The sequence below is a fragment of the Callorhinus ursinus genome, unplaced genomic scaffold, assembly GCF_003265705.2.
Source record: "Callorhinus ursinus isolate GAN/ISIS: 27379988/994484 unplaced genomic scaffold, GSC_fseal_2.0 scaffold1, whole genome shotgun sequence".
Classification (NCBI taxonomy): Eukaryota; Metazoa; Chordata; class Mammalia; order Carnivora; family Otariidae; genus Callorhinus; species Callorhinus ursinus.
The window spans coordinates 36291912-36309147 of record NW_027397063.1 but is presented as its reverse complement, the minus strand read 5'-3'; the positions used below and the strand labels follow the sequence as shown (position 1 = coordinate 36309147).

The following is a 17236-nucleotide window of genomic DNA, read 5'->3' as shown; positions in this document are numbered from 1 at the left end:
AACAGATGAGTCTACCAGTAGCTCTACACAAGCTGATAATGATTATCATTTGTCTAAAATCATCCTTACCCAACAAATGAAAGAATTTTAAGACATATAAATAAGAATGAAATTCACAGAATAAACACTTTAAGAAAAAACATCTAGCCATCAATAACTGTCACTACCTCTTATTCTGTGATTAATACCATAAAAATACAAATATTCAGTAAAAGCTAATTACACAAGTCCTGAGAATTATTCTTTACATATTTTAAATTATTTTTTACCATATTTTTTTACCATATTTTTACCAATGAATGCCCAGCTTCTACCTAATTTCCCAAATGTGGTAAAACTACGTCATAGTATGTGTAATGTTTTATCCTCAGCTCTTATTATCCTCTTAATTCCACTAATTATTCACATATATTAATTTTTCTTTAGTTTATTTTCCAATGTATAGAAATGTTTTATAAAGCCTCCTCAAAGAATCATTTCTGACTATTCCATTCTAAATCTTTGTTATGGGTGAATAAAAATCCTGAATTCAATCTATATTGATAAACTTGAATGAAACATCTTTTAATAATTAAATAGTGGAGAAAAGCTGATTCATGCTTTATAAAAATTATACTACAGATTGTATGCAAATATTGATATTTTTAGACAACCAAACATAGTGAGTTTCAACATTCAAGAACCCAAGTGTTTTATAAATAGATAAAACCTTTAAAAATTCACAGGTATTTTTTATGACCCTTACATGTATACAAGTATGTTTTTTTCTGACTTTTCTTATTTGTTCTTATTTATCATTTTAAAGAACATGAATATAGCATCAACAAAGAAGTCAATAAATTCAATATACTACAGAAAACAAACTTATAAATCATCCACCATTAAGAGGGAAATATCTGTATTATGTTACTATTTATCAAGCCATAATTTTATTTCTATATTTGTGTTTTGATTACAAGTCCTAAATCCAAACACAATTGATGTATATTATCTTTGTGTAAAATGTTTAAATGTATAAATTTATTAGATTAATAAGTCCTCACAAAATGATTCACATAGAAAGAAAAAATCTTTGATCTTGAAAATTATAGGTATTTTAGTATCATAACAATGTGAAAGGTTTGGTTCTAAACTTAATTAGCATTGTGTTTTGTTAATATTTCCTGACAGATCTTACACAAATACTACTATTACAACAACTAAAAGGTAATTTGTTATATGGTGGGAAATTGTACTTACTAGTAGCAAAAGATAGGGGCACCTGGGTGGCACAGTCTGTTAAGCATCCAACTCTGGGTTTCTGCTCAGGTCGTGATCTCAGGGTCCAGGATCGTAACTGTTTCTCCTTCTCCCTTTGCCCCTCCCCACCGTGCATGTGTGCATGCACTCTCTCTCTCTCTCTCTCTCTCAAATAAATATTAAAAAAATAGTAGCAAAAGATAAATTAAGCTCTGACACAATCTCCAAACACATAATACCTGCATAAATTATCCTGTATGTTTGAAACATACATGTGAATTCCTCATTTATTTAAATACAACTTCATCTTATCTAGGTACTATTCCATTACTACAATTCAACATGAAAGAAAGAATTGTTTTCAAACTATCTTTAAATGCCACATTCTCTATAAGTCATCAAACATGAAAATTGAGCAAATGTCCATTTTGAATCCCTTTTGTTTTTTGTTACTGCTATTGATGTTGTTTTACTTTATAAAAATTAGGTGAATACAGTCATTCATATGGCTTAACTACTTTATTGAAGTCAATATGGAGGAACACTTGTCATGGTATACAACTTATTTTACATTTTCATGTACCCTTTCTAAGAGGAAAAATAATAAGAAACTATCTTATAGTTAATAATTTCTTCCACAATCAGTTCTGCCAGTAATAGCATTTGAGAATGTATTATTTGAAAATAAATGTTAAAACATTTACCTGTTTAAAATGTCATTTAAATGCATGATAAATTGAGAGTTTCTTACCATGACAAGAACCTTCGATTTCTTCATATCCTGTACTGCAGATACACCTTCCAAGGGGAACCAGCCAATCTCCATCAGCTCCACAATATAGTTTAGGAGTATCACGCTCTTCCGCACTCTTCACACAAGAGCCCCTTACTTCAACCAAAGAAGAAGAATCAACCCTTGGGATGGTGTCAGGAAACATAGCTAAGTTACGAACAGTGAAGGGGCACTTTTTGTAGAAAACACGGACCGAGACCAGGGCAATGCATGCCCCAATGTCTTGAAAAGCCAGATAAAATCCTTTCCTTTCTATAGGCCCCACCTCACGAATTTCCGTGTTAAGCTTCAGGATACGATCACCCAAATCCATCTGGGTAAAACTTTCATCAGCAGCAATTGTGTCAATCTTTGTATATTGGCTTGGCTTGAATTTAATTCCATGTGACTCATCTGATTCCACATAATACAGATTAAATGTTTCTTTGCAAGTCCCCAAAACCCATGGGATGCTGTTACAATCCCTCAATGTAAACTTCATTTCCACATAAATTTTCTGAGCTGCATCACGGGAGATCCAGTTCGTACGAAGCCAGTTGTTTTGGTTTGGTTCCATTACATTGCATACCTGGTACGTGTGAATGGGCCTATTGTGTTCATCCATTTCAGTGATAGCATCCCACTGCAAGAAGAAAAAAAATCAAATGATTATAAAACCACAGTGGTTAAACAGATATGATTACTTCCAAAATTTTGTTTTAGCAAAGAAATATAAATAAAAAGGATAGAAACAAAGCTATTCAAAGCAACAATGCAGGAGGATTTTAACCATGAACCTCTGGTTAAGAGTGTGGGTTCTGGACATAGCAACTGTCCTGGTATGAACCTTGCTTTACTACCTATTAGTTGTATGACCAAGGGCTACTTACTTTAACCTCTTGTTTCCTTAACTGTAAAATGAAGCTGATAATAATAGTACATGTTTCATAGGGTTGTTGTAAGGTATTTTACTTAATATATGTAAAGCAATGTAAATAGTTCCTGGTACACTATACAAATGTAAAATAGCATCCATTATATGATCAGAATAAATAGACTGATGACAAACACACTGTGGTTACCCACCTGCCATCATATCAAATAGGCCACAAACTGAGATATATTTAGCAGTATTCAATTAAATATTTACATGTCTATCTGACAGAAAATAGACAATAAATAAGGTCATAGATTTATGCAAGAAATATTTATGAGGCACTATTCTGGACACTTGGAATATAGTAGTGAACCAGCTGAACCCTGCTTTTATGGAGCTTACTTCGAGTGAAGAGAGAAGATAAAAACTGTAAATGAGTAAACTGAAAAATATGGTAGAAAGTACAATGGGAAAAATTAAGGCAGGGAGATGGAGAAGAGGGTTGCCACTTTAAATTGCGTGGCCAGAAAACGCCTTTCTGAGATGGTGACGTTTAAGCAATGTCATGGAGGTGAGAGAGTGAACCTTGTCGAGGAAATAGTACAAATACCCTTAGTCAGGAGTATACAGGTATATCTTAGGAACAGTATGAATGGGCACTGGAAGCACACTAGGTAACAGGACAGAAAGAGAAAGGACAAAAATAAAGCCTTTATAAAGAATTTTAAAAACTTTACTGAGCTGCATCATTGGATTATCTTCACTTCTACATGTTGACATTGAGCATTCTGCCATTTTATGCATATAAAACTTTGTTTATCCTTTTTCACAAATTTAATAATAATCTCTAAGTACCTTGAAATAAACTGGCATTGTCGGTATTTACATATCTAAATATTGATAATTCCAAATTATAAATAGAGAATGTAATTGTATTTTATTTGTATAGTAATAGTGATAATTTACAATAGATTTAAAAAAACATTCTGGTAATTTTATAGCCTTTTTGGGAAAACATGCCAGTCATCATAGTTTCTCATTTCTATTAAAGTGTCCTGGAAAAACTATTTTCTATAGTGATTAAGTATTTTATTTCTCAATACCATACTTCAGTGATTTATAAGATTATTTAACACATCCTGTTTGCAGTTTCTTACTTTAATTGGCTGTAGAATCACTTAATCAAGACTAGTTGAATTTCACTTAGCAGTTTCTAATAGAATGGCTACTTTCTTCAGTCTACAGGACAGTTATGACACTAACCACTTTCAGTATCTACTGTGTATTTCCATGAAGAAAGAATTTATGTTATCATGCAACCTTAAAAATAATCTGCTTCTAAAAATTTTGTTTATAAGTTGCTAACTTGAACTTCATAGGATGTTTTCCAGGAGAAACAGTAAGTTCCTTTGGGACTGTGGATGTAATTTTGCAAAACATCCTTGATAAACATAGGAGTTATCCAATAATCTCATGAAGATACATTCAATTACCCATCTAAATGTTTTTCATTCTAGTGATCATGGTCTTACACTTAAACTTAAGGCAAACCACTATCATAGCTCATCTTAAAGGCAAACTAACCATTCAGAATACAAGCAGTGAAGCAAGATGCACATAATAAAATCTGTAAACTACCAAAATCAGTATCCAAAATTCTAAGGATTTCACCCACTAGAGAACATCAGAGGTACTCAACCAAGGATTATTCCAATTTTAGAAAATTTTCTAATCAGAACTGATTTTGTTCCTCAGGAAATGCATGTAATTATTATGGTCTACACTGCATCCTCTACTCTCCCATATAGAAGTATGGAGCTATATTCTCAACAAATTCTGTTTGAATAATTATATTTTAACACCTTCACACTATACCCCTTCACATTAATAAGAAGTATTACCCATGCTTATCACAATCAATTCTCCCAAAATATCAGATTTAACTAAAATGTCAAAAATTGCCTCTTGTGACAAAAAAAAAATCCTGAAATCATTTCATATCTTTATTTAAAAATGTGTGGGTTTGGGGGAAAAATGTTTAGATGGAAAGAAAAGTCAGGAATGAGAACAATATAACATACACTCACTGAATCAAAAGGTATCTGAACCAAGGGATGAGGAAATGAAATGACAAAATATACACAAAGAATAAGAACTGTGGTTCTTCTCAAAGACACTCCATAAAGATTCTTAATAAAATGATGCATCATTTTCTGGGTTAAATTTGTGATATTCAATGGTCAATAGTGTTTCTTCTCAATGAAGGGGAGTAAGTCGGAGGGGGAGACGAACCATGAGAGACGATGGACTCTGAAAAACAAACTGAGGGTTCTAGAGGGGAGGGGGGGTGGGGGGATGGGTTAGCCTGGTGATGGGTATTAAAGAGGGCACATTCTGCGTGGAGCACTGGGTGTTATGCACAAACAATGAATCATGGAACACTACATCAAAAAAAAAAAGCATAAAGGAATCTTTGGAATGATGAAAAAAAATAATGTTTCTTCTCTCTAATTTTTATAAAGGAAGTCAGAATTAGATTTGGGTACCAAAATAGTTAAAACAGATCAGCTGTTAAATTTCACCTTATCCAAAAATATTGAAAGTAACTGAAATTAAATTTTTAAATTTTAATCTAATTAAAACAAGAATATAAATTCAATATTGGTATAAGATCTAGAAGACTATGAAGTTTGCTAAAAATATTAACATAAGCAGATGCAGAATTAGTTTGATATTTTAATTATAATATAGCCTTCAGAAATATTGCACATACACATAGTTATATCTTTGTTTACCCACTTATATAAACTTTTTGTTATAATTTTCAAGTATTAAAATAAGGTCTCTAAAATTGTGGAGTCCACAGTAAGAATGGGAATATGAGGGCTCACAGACCATATTTCTAAATACGTTAAAATGATAAATCATTCTTTAAATCAGATCAAATTTGGGGCACCTGGGTGGCTCAGTTGTTAAGCTGCTGCCTTCGGCTCAGGGCATGATCCCAAGTCCTGTGATCAAGCCCTGCATCGGGCTCCCTGCTCTGCGGGAAGCCTGCTTCTCCCTCTCCCACTCCCCATGCTTGTGTTCCCTCTCTCTCTGTGTCTCTCTCTGCCAAATAAATAAATAAAATCTTTAAAAAAAATAAATCAGATCAAATTCTAAATATGTTCTCTTTGTCTAAGTTGCAGATACATTCATAAAACATGGAAGGTCAGGTTCAAATTTAAAACACTGGGCCTTTGAAAAAACTAACTTTTGGGACTACATCAAAATAAAAAGCTTCTGCACAACAAAGGAAACAACCAACAAAACTAAAAGACAACCTACTGAATAGGAGAAGATATTTGCAAATGACATATATGTAAAAGGATTAGTAGCAAAAATATATTAAAAAATGCATCTCAACACCAAAAAAAATAATAATCCAAATAGGCAGAAGATATGAACAGACATTTCTCCAAAGAAGACATCCAAATAGCCAACAGGAACATGAAAAAATGCTCTGCATCACTCAGCATCAGGGAAATACAAATCAAAACCACAATGAGATACCACCTCATACCTGTCAGAATGGCTGAAATTAACAATACAAGAAACAACAGGTGTTGGTGAGGATGTGGAGAAAAGGGGAAATCTCATGCACTATTGGCAGGAATGCAAATTGGTGCAGCCACTGTGTAAAACAGTATGGAGGTTCCTCAAAAAATTAAAAAATAGAACTACTCTATGATCCAGTAATGTCATTACTGGGTATTTACCCAAAGAATACGAAACCCCTATGTTTATTGCAGCATTATTTACAACAATCAAATTAAAGAAGCAGCCCAAGTGTCTATCAATAGCTAAATGGATATAGATATGGTATATACATACAATGCTATATTATTCAGCCATAAGAAAGAATGAAATCTTTCCATTTGCAACAACATGAACAGAGCTGGAGAGTATAATGCTAAATGAAACAAGCCAGTCAGAGAAAGACAAATACCCTATCATTCCACTCATATGTGGAATCTAAGAAATAAAACAAATAAACCGCAGGGGGAAGGGGAAGAGAGCCAACTTAAAAACAGACTCTGAACTATAGAGAACAAACTGATGGTCACCAGAGGGGTGGTGAGTAGAGGGATGGGGGAAAAAAGTGAAGGGGATTAAGAATATTCTTAATCTTGATGAGCACTGAGTAATGTATGGAAATGTGGAATCACTATATTGAATACCTCAAACTAATATAACACTGTATGTTACCTACACTGGAATTAAAATTTTAAAATTTTAAATGTAAAATTTAAAAAATCAAATCGAATACTTGTCCTTTGAGTTCTATTTTAGCATGTGTAGCCCATAGAGAGACAGCCCTGAACCTTAGCCAATCCCACTTCTCTTTCCTTCCCTGACTCTAGCTCTACCCCATATCATGAAAGGCTTCACATATGCACGTATGAGCATCCCAGCCCTCATGTCCAAGCTGTGCCCCTCTCCTCCTACAAAAAGCTGTCAATTTTGGCCTTCTAATCAACCTAGGTTGAACATACCAGTGGCACAGTACACCCACTGGAGGATGGAGCCCAATAAGAAGCCATGAAGTTCTTACCAGTGAGATCATATGATACATGTCACTGATAGGAATTCTTAACTTCAGGAAACAAACTGAGGGTTGCTGGAGTGGTGGGGGGTGGGAAGGATGGGTGGCTGGGTGATAGACATCGGGGAGGGTATGTGCTATGGTGAATACTGTGAATTGTGTAAGACTGATGAATCACAGACCTGTACCTCTGAAACAAATAATACATTATATGTTAAAAAAAAAAAAAGAAGATAGTAGGAAGGGAAAAATGAAGGGGGGGGAATCAGAGGGGGAGACAAACCATGAGAGACTATAGATTGAGAAACAAACTGAGGGCTCTAGAGGGGAGGGGGGTGGGGGGATGGGTTAGCCTGGTGATGGGTATTAAAGAGGGCATGTACTGAAAGGAGCACTGGGTGTTATACACAAACAATGAATCATGGAACACTACATCAAAAACTAATGATGTAATGTATGGTGATTAACATAACATAATAAAAAAAAAAGAAAAAAAGAAGCCATGAAGTTCTCTAAAGAGCTTAGATCCCACACTTTTGTTCTGTACCACACTGTAGGTAAGACCCCAGAATTCCTTGCTCAGATGACTTCAAGTCTTCTTTTAAAAAGAAGAATTGCAATTAATATACAAGACTAATCTATATGCACACACTTTTTAGCAAATGTAGCCCTGCACCACATATGTTTAATGGGTAAAAGTTTTTGCCCCTATATAAAACAAACACATAATTTAGTCTATAGCTGTAAAGTATTTAGATGTACAGATACCTGGCTATTGTAGAAATTACAAGATGAAAATATGTATCAAACCTGTTATTAATTCTTCTATGAAGTTGGTCAATTCTGTCAGCTGCTTGCTTTTACATAATAGGTACTGAACCCAAAATACTCTGACTCCTTAATCTCATGCTTATTAAAAAATATTTTTATATAGGACTTAAAATACCCATACAAAATAGTTCACTAACATATAATGTATAAAAGAGCTCAGTACTACAAAAATTAAACCACATATACTTCTGTACAGTAGAATATCTTGCAAATCATATCTTGCAAATTATATCCATTCTTCTGGCCTAGATGAATAGAATAGAGAGTTTTTTCTGTCTCATGGTAGTTTTATAAGTCCTTTCTTTGAATCAAGGAGTGGATAAATTACAAAATGATGATTGGAAAAGTTTTGTAACTTGGAGTATTCTGCTCAGTGAGAAGTTTTGGTTAAGTAAGAATCAGCTGTACACCAAAGGGTTCTCTCTTTTATAAACTTCAAGGGTATCTTGGATTCATTGACTCCTGAGGGCAACTATTTTGTATACTGAATTTATACTTCTCAAAGCTTTTTCACAAATGTTAACTTACTTGTTTCTCATCAATCCAATAAAGCAAGATAAATATTTTCATTTTCATATTACTGATAAGGAACCCAATATCTAGGAATTATTCATTACCCAGTGTTGCATGGACCAAAGACTGAAACCAGACCTTTTAATTTTCTTTTCTGTATTTTATGATTTTGCTGGCATACTTATTGGCCTGAGAGAGACTGCCCCTCCCAGGGCTAGCCAATTAGAGATAGCAGGCCTGAGCCTAATGCATATCTTTCATACGCAAATCAACCAAACCTGAGTCTATGGCCCCAGCTACTTCCTTATTTAACTCTCTAGTATGCCAAACCAATATTTTCCCTGCCCTTAATTATCCCAGAGCCAGATGCCAGGCAACTAGAGACCACCTGTAAGTCTAAAGCCTGTAGGAGCTATTCCAACTAGCTAATCCTAAACTCTACTCTGCCCTACCTTGCCTTTCCCACAGAAAACCCAATAAAGGTTCTGACTCAGGCTCTCCCCCACCCCGTCTTCTGTTACTTGACCAAAACCTGTCATTTCCCCTGTGGCCCTGTGTGGCATGTGATTACTCCTCTATTGAGTCCTGTGAATATAACAAAATTTGTTTTTCCAAGTCTAGTACTGGTTTCCTCCTGGGGCCTCAGGGACTTTACCATATCATAACCAACATTAACATTCTTAGAACAAATAGCTTATGGGTCATGAGACAGTCTTCCTGAGAACCCTTCAGAGGACAACTGATTCTTGCTTAACCAAAAGCTTTCACTGAGCAAGACACTACAAGTGGCAAATCTTTTTCTATTCATCACATTTAATTCATATATCCTCTCCTTGATCTAAAAAAAAAAAAAAAAGAACTCATAAAATGACTGAATGACAAGCTCTCTCTCTTCTATTCATCCAGGCCTTAAGAGCAGATACATTTTGCAAGATATTCTACCCCGCAAAAGTATGTATTAAAGTAATTAAACAAGGATGCCGTTAGACTGAGGTGGCCCTAATGCCTTTGCAGACTACTTAAGCAAACTGAAACCTAAGCTATACTAACTTCCTGCAAATGCCCCAAGGTTAGAAAAACAAAACCTATGAACAACACAATTGTGAAGCCAACCAGGCTTTCCCAAATAAGGCACCCACTTAAGCTACAATCAAATAATCTCCTTGCTTTGCTTCCATATCTGCTCTATAAAAGCCTTTTCCATAGCTTCTGTTAGCAGAGTGACCCTTAACCACTTTTGTTTTGACACTGTCTGATTCAAATTTATTCAAATATACTCTTAGAAATTTTAATATGCCTCAGTTTATCTTTTAATACACACAAAATTTGAGTTTTGCTCTAATGAGCTCTTTTCTGCATTATTTATCAGTGAGTAGTTTTATATTATTTTTTAAGTCTATGTAAAATATTAAAAAATTAAACAATATAAGATAGAGGAGTTAGAATATTTTGAGTTCAGTTCCTATTATGTAAAAGCAAATAGCTGACAGAATTGACCAACTTAATTTCGTTGTTTTTTTTTTAAGATTTTATTTATTTATCTGAGAGAAAGAGAGAATGCAAACATGAGTGTTGGGAAGGGGCAGAGGAAGAGGGAGAAACAGGCTCGCACTGAGCAGGGAGCCTCATATGGGGCTGGATCCCAGGGCCCCAGGGATGGTGACCTGAGCCGAAGGCAAATGATTAACCAACTGAGTCACTCAGGCACCCAGAATCGACCAACTTAATTTCAATTGCAGAACTAATGACAGGCCTGATTATTTCATAGTGTGATTTCCCCAGTTACAAGGATCATGTAAATCTAAATATTTTACACTAGAGAATGTTACGTGTGTGATTGTTTTAAACAGGTGCAGGAACTTTTACACCCTGGAAACACTTGGTACAGGGTTAAAGTTATCAAAAGTTTGTGCATATAACTTAGTGCTTTATGGCACCTAAGAATATTTCTCCACTGATGGATCTCTTGGGCAGTATCATTTAAATGGAATGTTTCTTAGAAGTGACAGGAAGTCTAAAGAGCTATGAACAGTACTTAATCCATTTATGCCTGAGGTTCTCTAAAACCCCATCTCACCCACACAACATGAATTTTTGTTTCCATAGCAAGCTAAATAAACTAGGCCAAAAAGCTGGATTCCTTTTGGGCATAGAAAATTAGAACAGAGAAATTAATTCTTAAAGCAACTAGCAGTCATTGTGGAATCAGATTTCTTTCTTTTCTGAGAACAAAATAAGGCAATCAAATAGCCTTTCTAGGCAAGAATATTCAGACAATCTGCTGGTAAATTGACCCAAACATCTAAACTGCAGATGTAAATCTTTCAAATTTATACTTTCTTCCCTCCTGAAAATCTTTAGAATTCATCAGGAATATAAACTTATTTCAAAAATAAATTTTAAAATTTTTAAATAAAAGTAGATAGTCTGTTTCTCAGCATAGAAAGGGCTGTTGGTAAGCTAATTATAACTTCAAATAGCAGTAATAAGTCCTGATTACTTACTCAAAAACCATAGTTCAGAAAACTTGTAGGACAAGAAGTAAATAACCCTCATACTAACATGCTCACCGCTGTATCTCCAGACAGAAAAGGGAGGGGGAAAGATCATATCCTTAGGACCCTAAACAGCTTCAGGGCTGGTCTGTTTTATTGAAAAAAAGAAAAAAATCAGTAAAAACCAAAGTTAAATATGCTGATTGTAGGGACTAGGGAAGTAAGCACTTTAATAACATTGAAGAATGAGATAGCTATAAAAAAATATTTTGGATTTCACGTTTAACCTGTGCTTTCCAAATGAATAAATACTTTTTATATGCATGTGAAATTGTTTTTCTCTCTTCCCTTTTCCCTCTGCCTTTAAAAAAATCACATACTACAATACTATGAGACACTCTAATATTAAAATTAGTAAGTCTTAATTTTATTTCTGCTTCCATTTGCAACAGATCCCAGCTATAAGCTAATAGGGAGATAAATATGTGGTGAAAAATATTTTTTCTTGATTTATTTCTTTAACATGTATTTTGATAAATACAGAAAGAAAAGATATAGAAAGAAAACAGAATATAACAAAAGATCATTTCAAAGATATAGAATCCAAAAGAGCAAAGGCCTTTTTAAGTTGGCTACCATTATATTGGCAGTTGATTAATTAATAAAGCAATGAGATAGCCTATTATTCAGACTTTTTCCAAAGGTAAAAGATAATCTAAAGATAGATTAAAGTAAAACAAAAACAACAATAAAATAATGATAAACCTGTAATTCTTACTTTCAATGTATACCTTGTTACCAAGTGTTTTGTAGTATGTGGCTGTAACTAAGTATTCCTCAAGATGGAACTAAATTTAAATGAGAAAGGGAGACAGGGGAAGAAAACCTTCAGCATCATTCTAAGAATGATAAAAACAGAAGAGCTGAGAATGAAGACAAGCCTTCATTTGGTAAAATGGCATATATTTGATTTGTTCCAAACATTTTCCTCTTACCTTGCATAATCCAAATAAACTAAAGCTGTTGAATGCACATAGGCATGTCTTTAGGTAACATTGTAGTGGCTTAATTTTTAAATCATAAGCATCTAATATTCTCAATCAAAGAAAGGCTTGTTAAAGGGGCTTTCTTATTCTATGTGATATTTTCCTCAGAAACACTTAAATATTCACTTTGAGTCAATATACTGACATAAACTTAGAAAATTAGTGCTCTGAATTCTGCTGCTAGGCATGTAGTTAATAACATAAATCTGTTTTTGCAGCAGAAAAGTGAAGGTTCTGCATTTAAATGATAACTACTTTCAGAGAATAAAACAAGAAGCAAAATGTATCATCTGTAGATACATTTCTATTTCACTTTGGGCAAACATAAAACTTTTTTATTAGCATTACAAAGATACTTAATAAAAAAAAAGAACGAATCAATGGCATGTCTAGAAGACAACTGCTGAGACTAAGTAAGTTTTATAAATAAATTTATTATTTTTGGTGCATTTGTCCTATTAACAGGATCAAAATATTATCGGAAAAAAGGTAATTTCCATTATGAAGAAATGATTCTTCCCATAAAAAATTGTCATATGAAGATTAAAAATTCTTAGAGTCTATCTTCTGAATGTCTGAAAGCCTTAATTGGTATAAAAAAGTTGAGATTTTTCTCTTGAACAATGAAGATGCTGTAAATGTCATATTTAAATATGATTTCTACAATAAAGATATGGTAAATATTCATCTGAATTACTCTGCCTTATATTCAACAATACATGAATACCTTGCTAGTTTCCAGAGGACTTTGCAAATATTGAAAACATATACAAGTCCTGGTTTTATGTATGAGGACACTGACTTAAAGTTGACTTCTTTAGTTTACAAAGAAAACAGAAGAGTCAATACCACAAGTATCTGAAAAGTCCTATTGGTCCCTATGGAGTCTTTGAACTAAAATAAATTTAGGTAGCTTGTATTCTCTCTGAGGGCAGGCACTTTGTTTTATTCATCACTCTATCCTTAGTACCAGTGGGATACAACACCAGGATTATAGTAGGTTTTATGTATTTGTTTAATGTAGACAGGAATAATAGAAGGCTTGAATTGTAAACCAATTCTGAATGCTTCCACTAATGGGAGACCTATTTACTTTTAAATCAGGATTCTAAATATCACACATTATTGAGAGATATATACACTTTGAGCTATCTCCTAAACTAATCATCTTGTTTTAGAGCTTTCACAATGACATAGCTGAACATAAAAATTTCAGATGACTTAACTGAAGCCTGTAAACATCAGATGAGTCAGCCAGCATTATGCTAATACACACGATTTTAAGGTAGGATGAAGACTCAGGTTTAGAACTGAGAGGTGCTCTGTCTCTATACGTGTATGTATGATTTCAAGAGGGAGGGAGGAAAAGGAAAGGAAAATGGAATCAGGAGTATGTGTTTACACCAGAAGAGAGAGTGAATTGAGCAGTTAAAATAATACCCAGGCTCACTGACACAGTCAAGTCATCTATCATTGCTCTAATTACTAATAAAGTCGATAGCCCTGATTCTCATTAATTTTCTACTTTAACTAAAAGATATAATATGTAAGTATATTAAATTATGAATTGGTAATTCTTACAAACACAAAGTATGAAATAAATGAATAATCAAACTGTATATGTTAATGCAAGTTGGGAGAAGAAACCTCCAAGAGAGTGGTGTTCTATACACATTATGGAAGAAAATGACTAATGAAAGAGAAAGTATTTAAGCATATCAAATGCTGCCAAAAGGTCCAGTACAATAAAGACAGTTCAATATCTACTGGATTTGTTAACAGAGAAGTTAGGGCAGCTATGACAAGAAAAGGTCTGGTGCAGTGCCAATGTGGGCAGAAGCACAATCTTCATGCAGAAATCTGGAGAAGAGTGCTTTCTTATTATAGACATGTAATGTGTAAAATAAATTTATAGAGATTATTCCAAAGTAAGAAGATGATTCTGTACATATCTTCTTAGTTTATGTTCTGGTCCATATGTTGTTTAACACTTCACAAAAATATCAATTTTGACTTGTTTTTTCAAATTATATTAGACCTCCACAATTCAATTAAAACTGTAACTCTACCCAGGACTACATTTCCATGGGAATGGTTCCTGGTAGGTCAAAACTTGACATCAAAATCCTACACGTAAAACTATGTCTAATGATCATCGGCCACTCTAATGGCTTCAAACATACTTGTATGCATTAATTAACTGACATAAAGATATAAATTACATGTGCCACATATGAATGTCTGACGAATAAAATTACAATAGGTTACACTCATTAAATTTGCATATTTGTATTCAATGATTCTTAAACACAGCATATAAATGCATATATAGTGGGAAAAGTATAAAAGCACAGGCACTATTCTTTTCAAATAACTCCGTGGGACTGATTTCCAGTTATTAAAAAATTATTTTAGAATAACAAGTTAGTAGTAATTAGAAGGAAAATTTTACACTGCTGAGCCAAGTTGAGAATTTTCCCCTACACCCTATTTTTAATCTCTCAAATTATTAACGACCTACGGTATAGTTTAGATGTACTATATTCTTTCTGTATAACAATTTAAAAGAACTGCATGCCTTTATATAGGATCTGACACAATCATTAATGTGCAATAAGTCAGACAGTGTAATGAACTTACCCTGTTATTTCAAACAACCTTTAGAAAAAGTTCCATTAATCTTTTCTTAGGAAAAAGAAAAAAAGCAAAATAATATTTGAAGCTAACTAAATAACAATGCTTAACAACCGTTCATCCTGCAAACTTCAAGGAAAAAACTATCCCTGAATATTACATATTATATTCTACAGAATAATAAATGAAAATTGCTGTTAGCATAGTAATAAAACTTATGATGCATCACACAGAATTTTAAGGTCATGTTGGGAACATAAATCTTTCAGCTCTGAAAAATATTATATGGACCCTATAGGTGCTTTGTAAAAGACAAAGATGATTGGATGCTAATTATCATGTATACTTCTGATTAATCCAATATTTTTAAGAAATAGAAGAACATGAGGGTATTATCAGTAAATATTTATGAAATATTTTTATATAGATACACTCTTGAAATACACAAAAATATATACATTTGCTTATATTGCATTTTTGTATGAAAATATATAATTCATAAGCCCAGTAAGCAAAACATTGCATATTTCCTAAGTAGATAAAAATCAAAAGGACATAGAATTAAACTAGGTACTACATGCTTAAATAGATATGATTCCCACAGTTAAAAGCTTACATTCAAAGCTAGCATCATCTCCAACATTTACTTAAAGGATCTAACATATACTAGAAATAGTCAATATTTAGAGTAATAATTTAAACTAAATGCAAGAGTTTACAAGTTGATAGAAAATAATAAATTAACATATTCACCTGAGAAAATAGAAATATAGTAAAGTAGAAGATAGAAAAAATTCCAGATAAAAGAGTCATGAGGGGAGTGAGAAGAAAAAAAATTGTAAACCAGCATATAAACAGAAGGTACAGAAGATATACATATCATTATCAAACAGTAATCATTAAATATCTACTTTTAAAAAATAAAGATTCCTGGATTTAATAATAAACAAAATCTAACTGCAACCCACAGTCCCTCTTTCAAATTTTCTCCAAGGACATTAATTTCTTTCACTATTTAGAGTCGTTCAGCCCTACTCTGTCACCTCTGTTTCCAAATTTAAATACAAAAATATATAAAAGTGCTTGGCAAGACAAAGAATCAATAATGAAAACACAACACACCCACAGGAAAGAGTAACTGTCACACATCAGCACGTTGCTAGTAAGAGTAAAAACTAATAAAAAAACACCAAAAAGTTAGGAGTAAAAGGACTTCCAAGAAAAAATACTGGCAAAGTGGGTACCAATCATGAAAAACTTGGTAATATATTTAAGAATTCTAAGAAGGTATTTAAGCCATGGATCTAGAAATTCCACTTCTAGAATTTTATCATAATAAGGTTTAAAAAATAACTGTGGAATAGTGAAATGAAAGAATGACATTTAGTCATTAAAATTCATTTTGAAAAGAACATTTAATGGCTTATAAAAATGTCCATGATATATTAAGTGGAAAAATTGAATTATAAAACAAGCTAACTAGGCTGGAAGATGGTAGTGGAGTACGAGGTCTGTAGACTCACCCTGACGCATGAATATAACTAGTTAAATATCAAATCTTCCTAAATAACCAGAAATTGACTGTAATTCTGGCAGAACAAACTCCACAACTAAAGGCAGAGAAGAGGCCACATCAAAGAAAGCAGGAAGTATGTTGGCAGTTTGGGAGAGAAAGCCGCTGTAGTGGGGAGGGAGCTGGAGTCTCAGAGTAGGGTAAGAAATACACTCGCACACAGCACGCACACAGCAAGCACACAAGGAAAATGAATCCCCATAACAACTGGCTTGCAAAATGGGAAGGACCAAATTTCATAACTTCTGGCAACCAGTGGATCTTAAAGCCTGGAGTTTTAAAGGTCAGTGAGTTTACTGGGATCTAGCCCAGAGGGCATTCTGCGCTCTTACAGAGAAGACAGAAAAACAGTCTGAGGACACAGAGCAAGGAAGCAGCTATCTGAAGAGTACCTGGTGCACAGAGTGGGGACGTTATTCACTCTTCTCAGACAGCATCCCAGAAGGACAGGGTTCACTGAGATACCCGTCCAGGAACAAAGAAACTGGTTTCTGCCATTTGCCTCCCGACTTCTCTACATAAGCACAGAGCTACCTGCTGGAACCAGCACAGCAATGATACTGCCTATCTAACTTGCTTATACCAAGCACCATCCCCCCCACACACTGTGGCAGAACTGCCCCTCCCAGTCATGCTTGCCTCAGTCCCAGCATAGCAGATCCTCTCTC

General features: G+C 33.8%; 1 protein-coding gene across 10 annotated transcripts in view; it reads right to left on the bottom strand.

Annotated features, from left to right (window-relative positions):
• The window catches only part of EPHA6 (EPH receptor A6), an 831631-nt gene that overhangs the window by 649769 nt on the left and 164626 nt on the right, over positions 1-17236 (bottom strand). For all 10 annotated transcript variants that reach the window (XR_012378040.1, XM_073892326.1, XM_073892340.1 and 7 more), the window contains exon 3: positions 1991-2654. Coding sequence is in view for 9 of the 10 variants with exons in the window: in XM_073892326.1 (XP_073748427.1) it covers positions 1991-2654 (664 nt within the window). In the remaining variant the exon portion in view is untranslated. The remainder of the gene's footprint in view (positions 1-1990; positions 2655-17236) is intronic.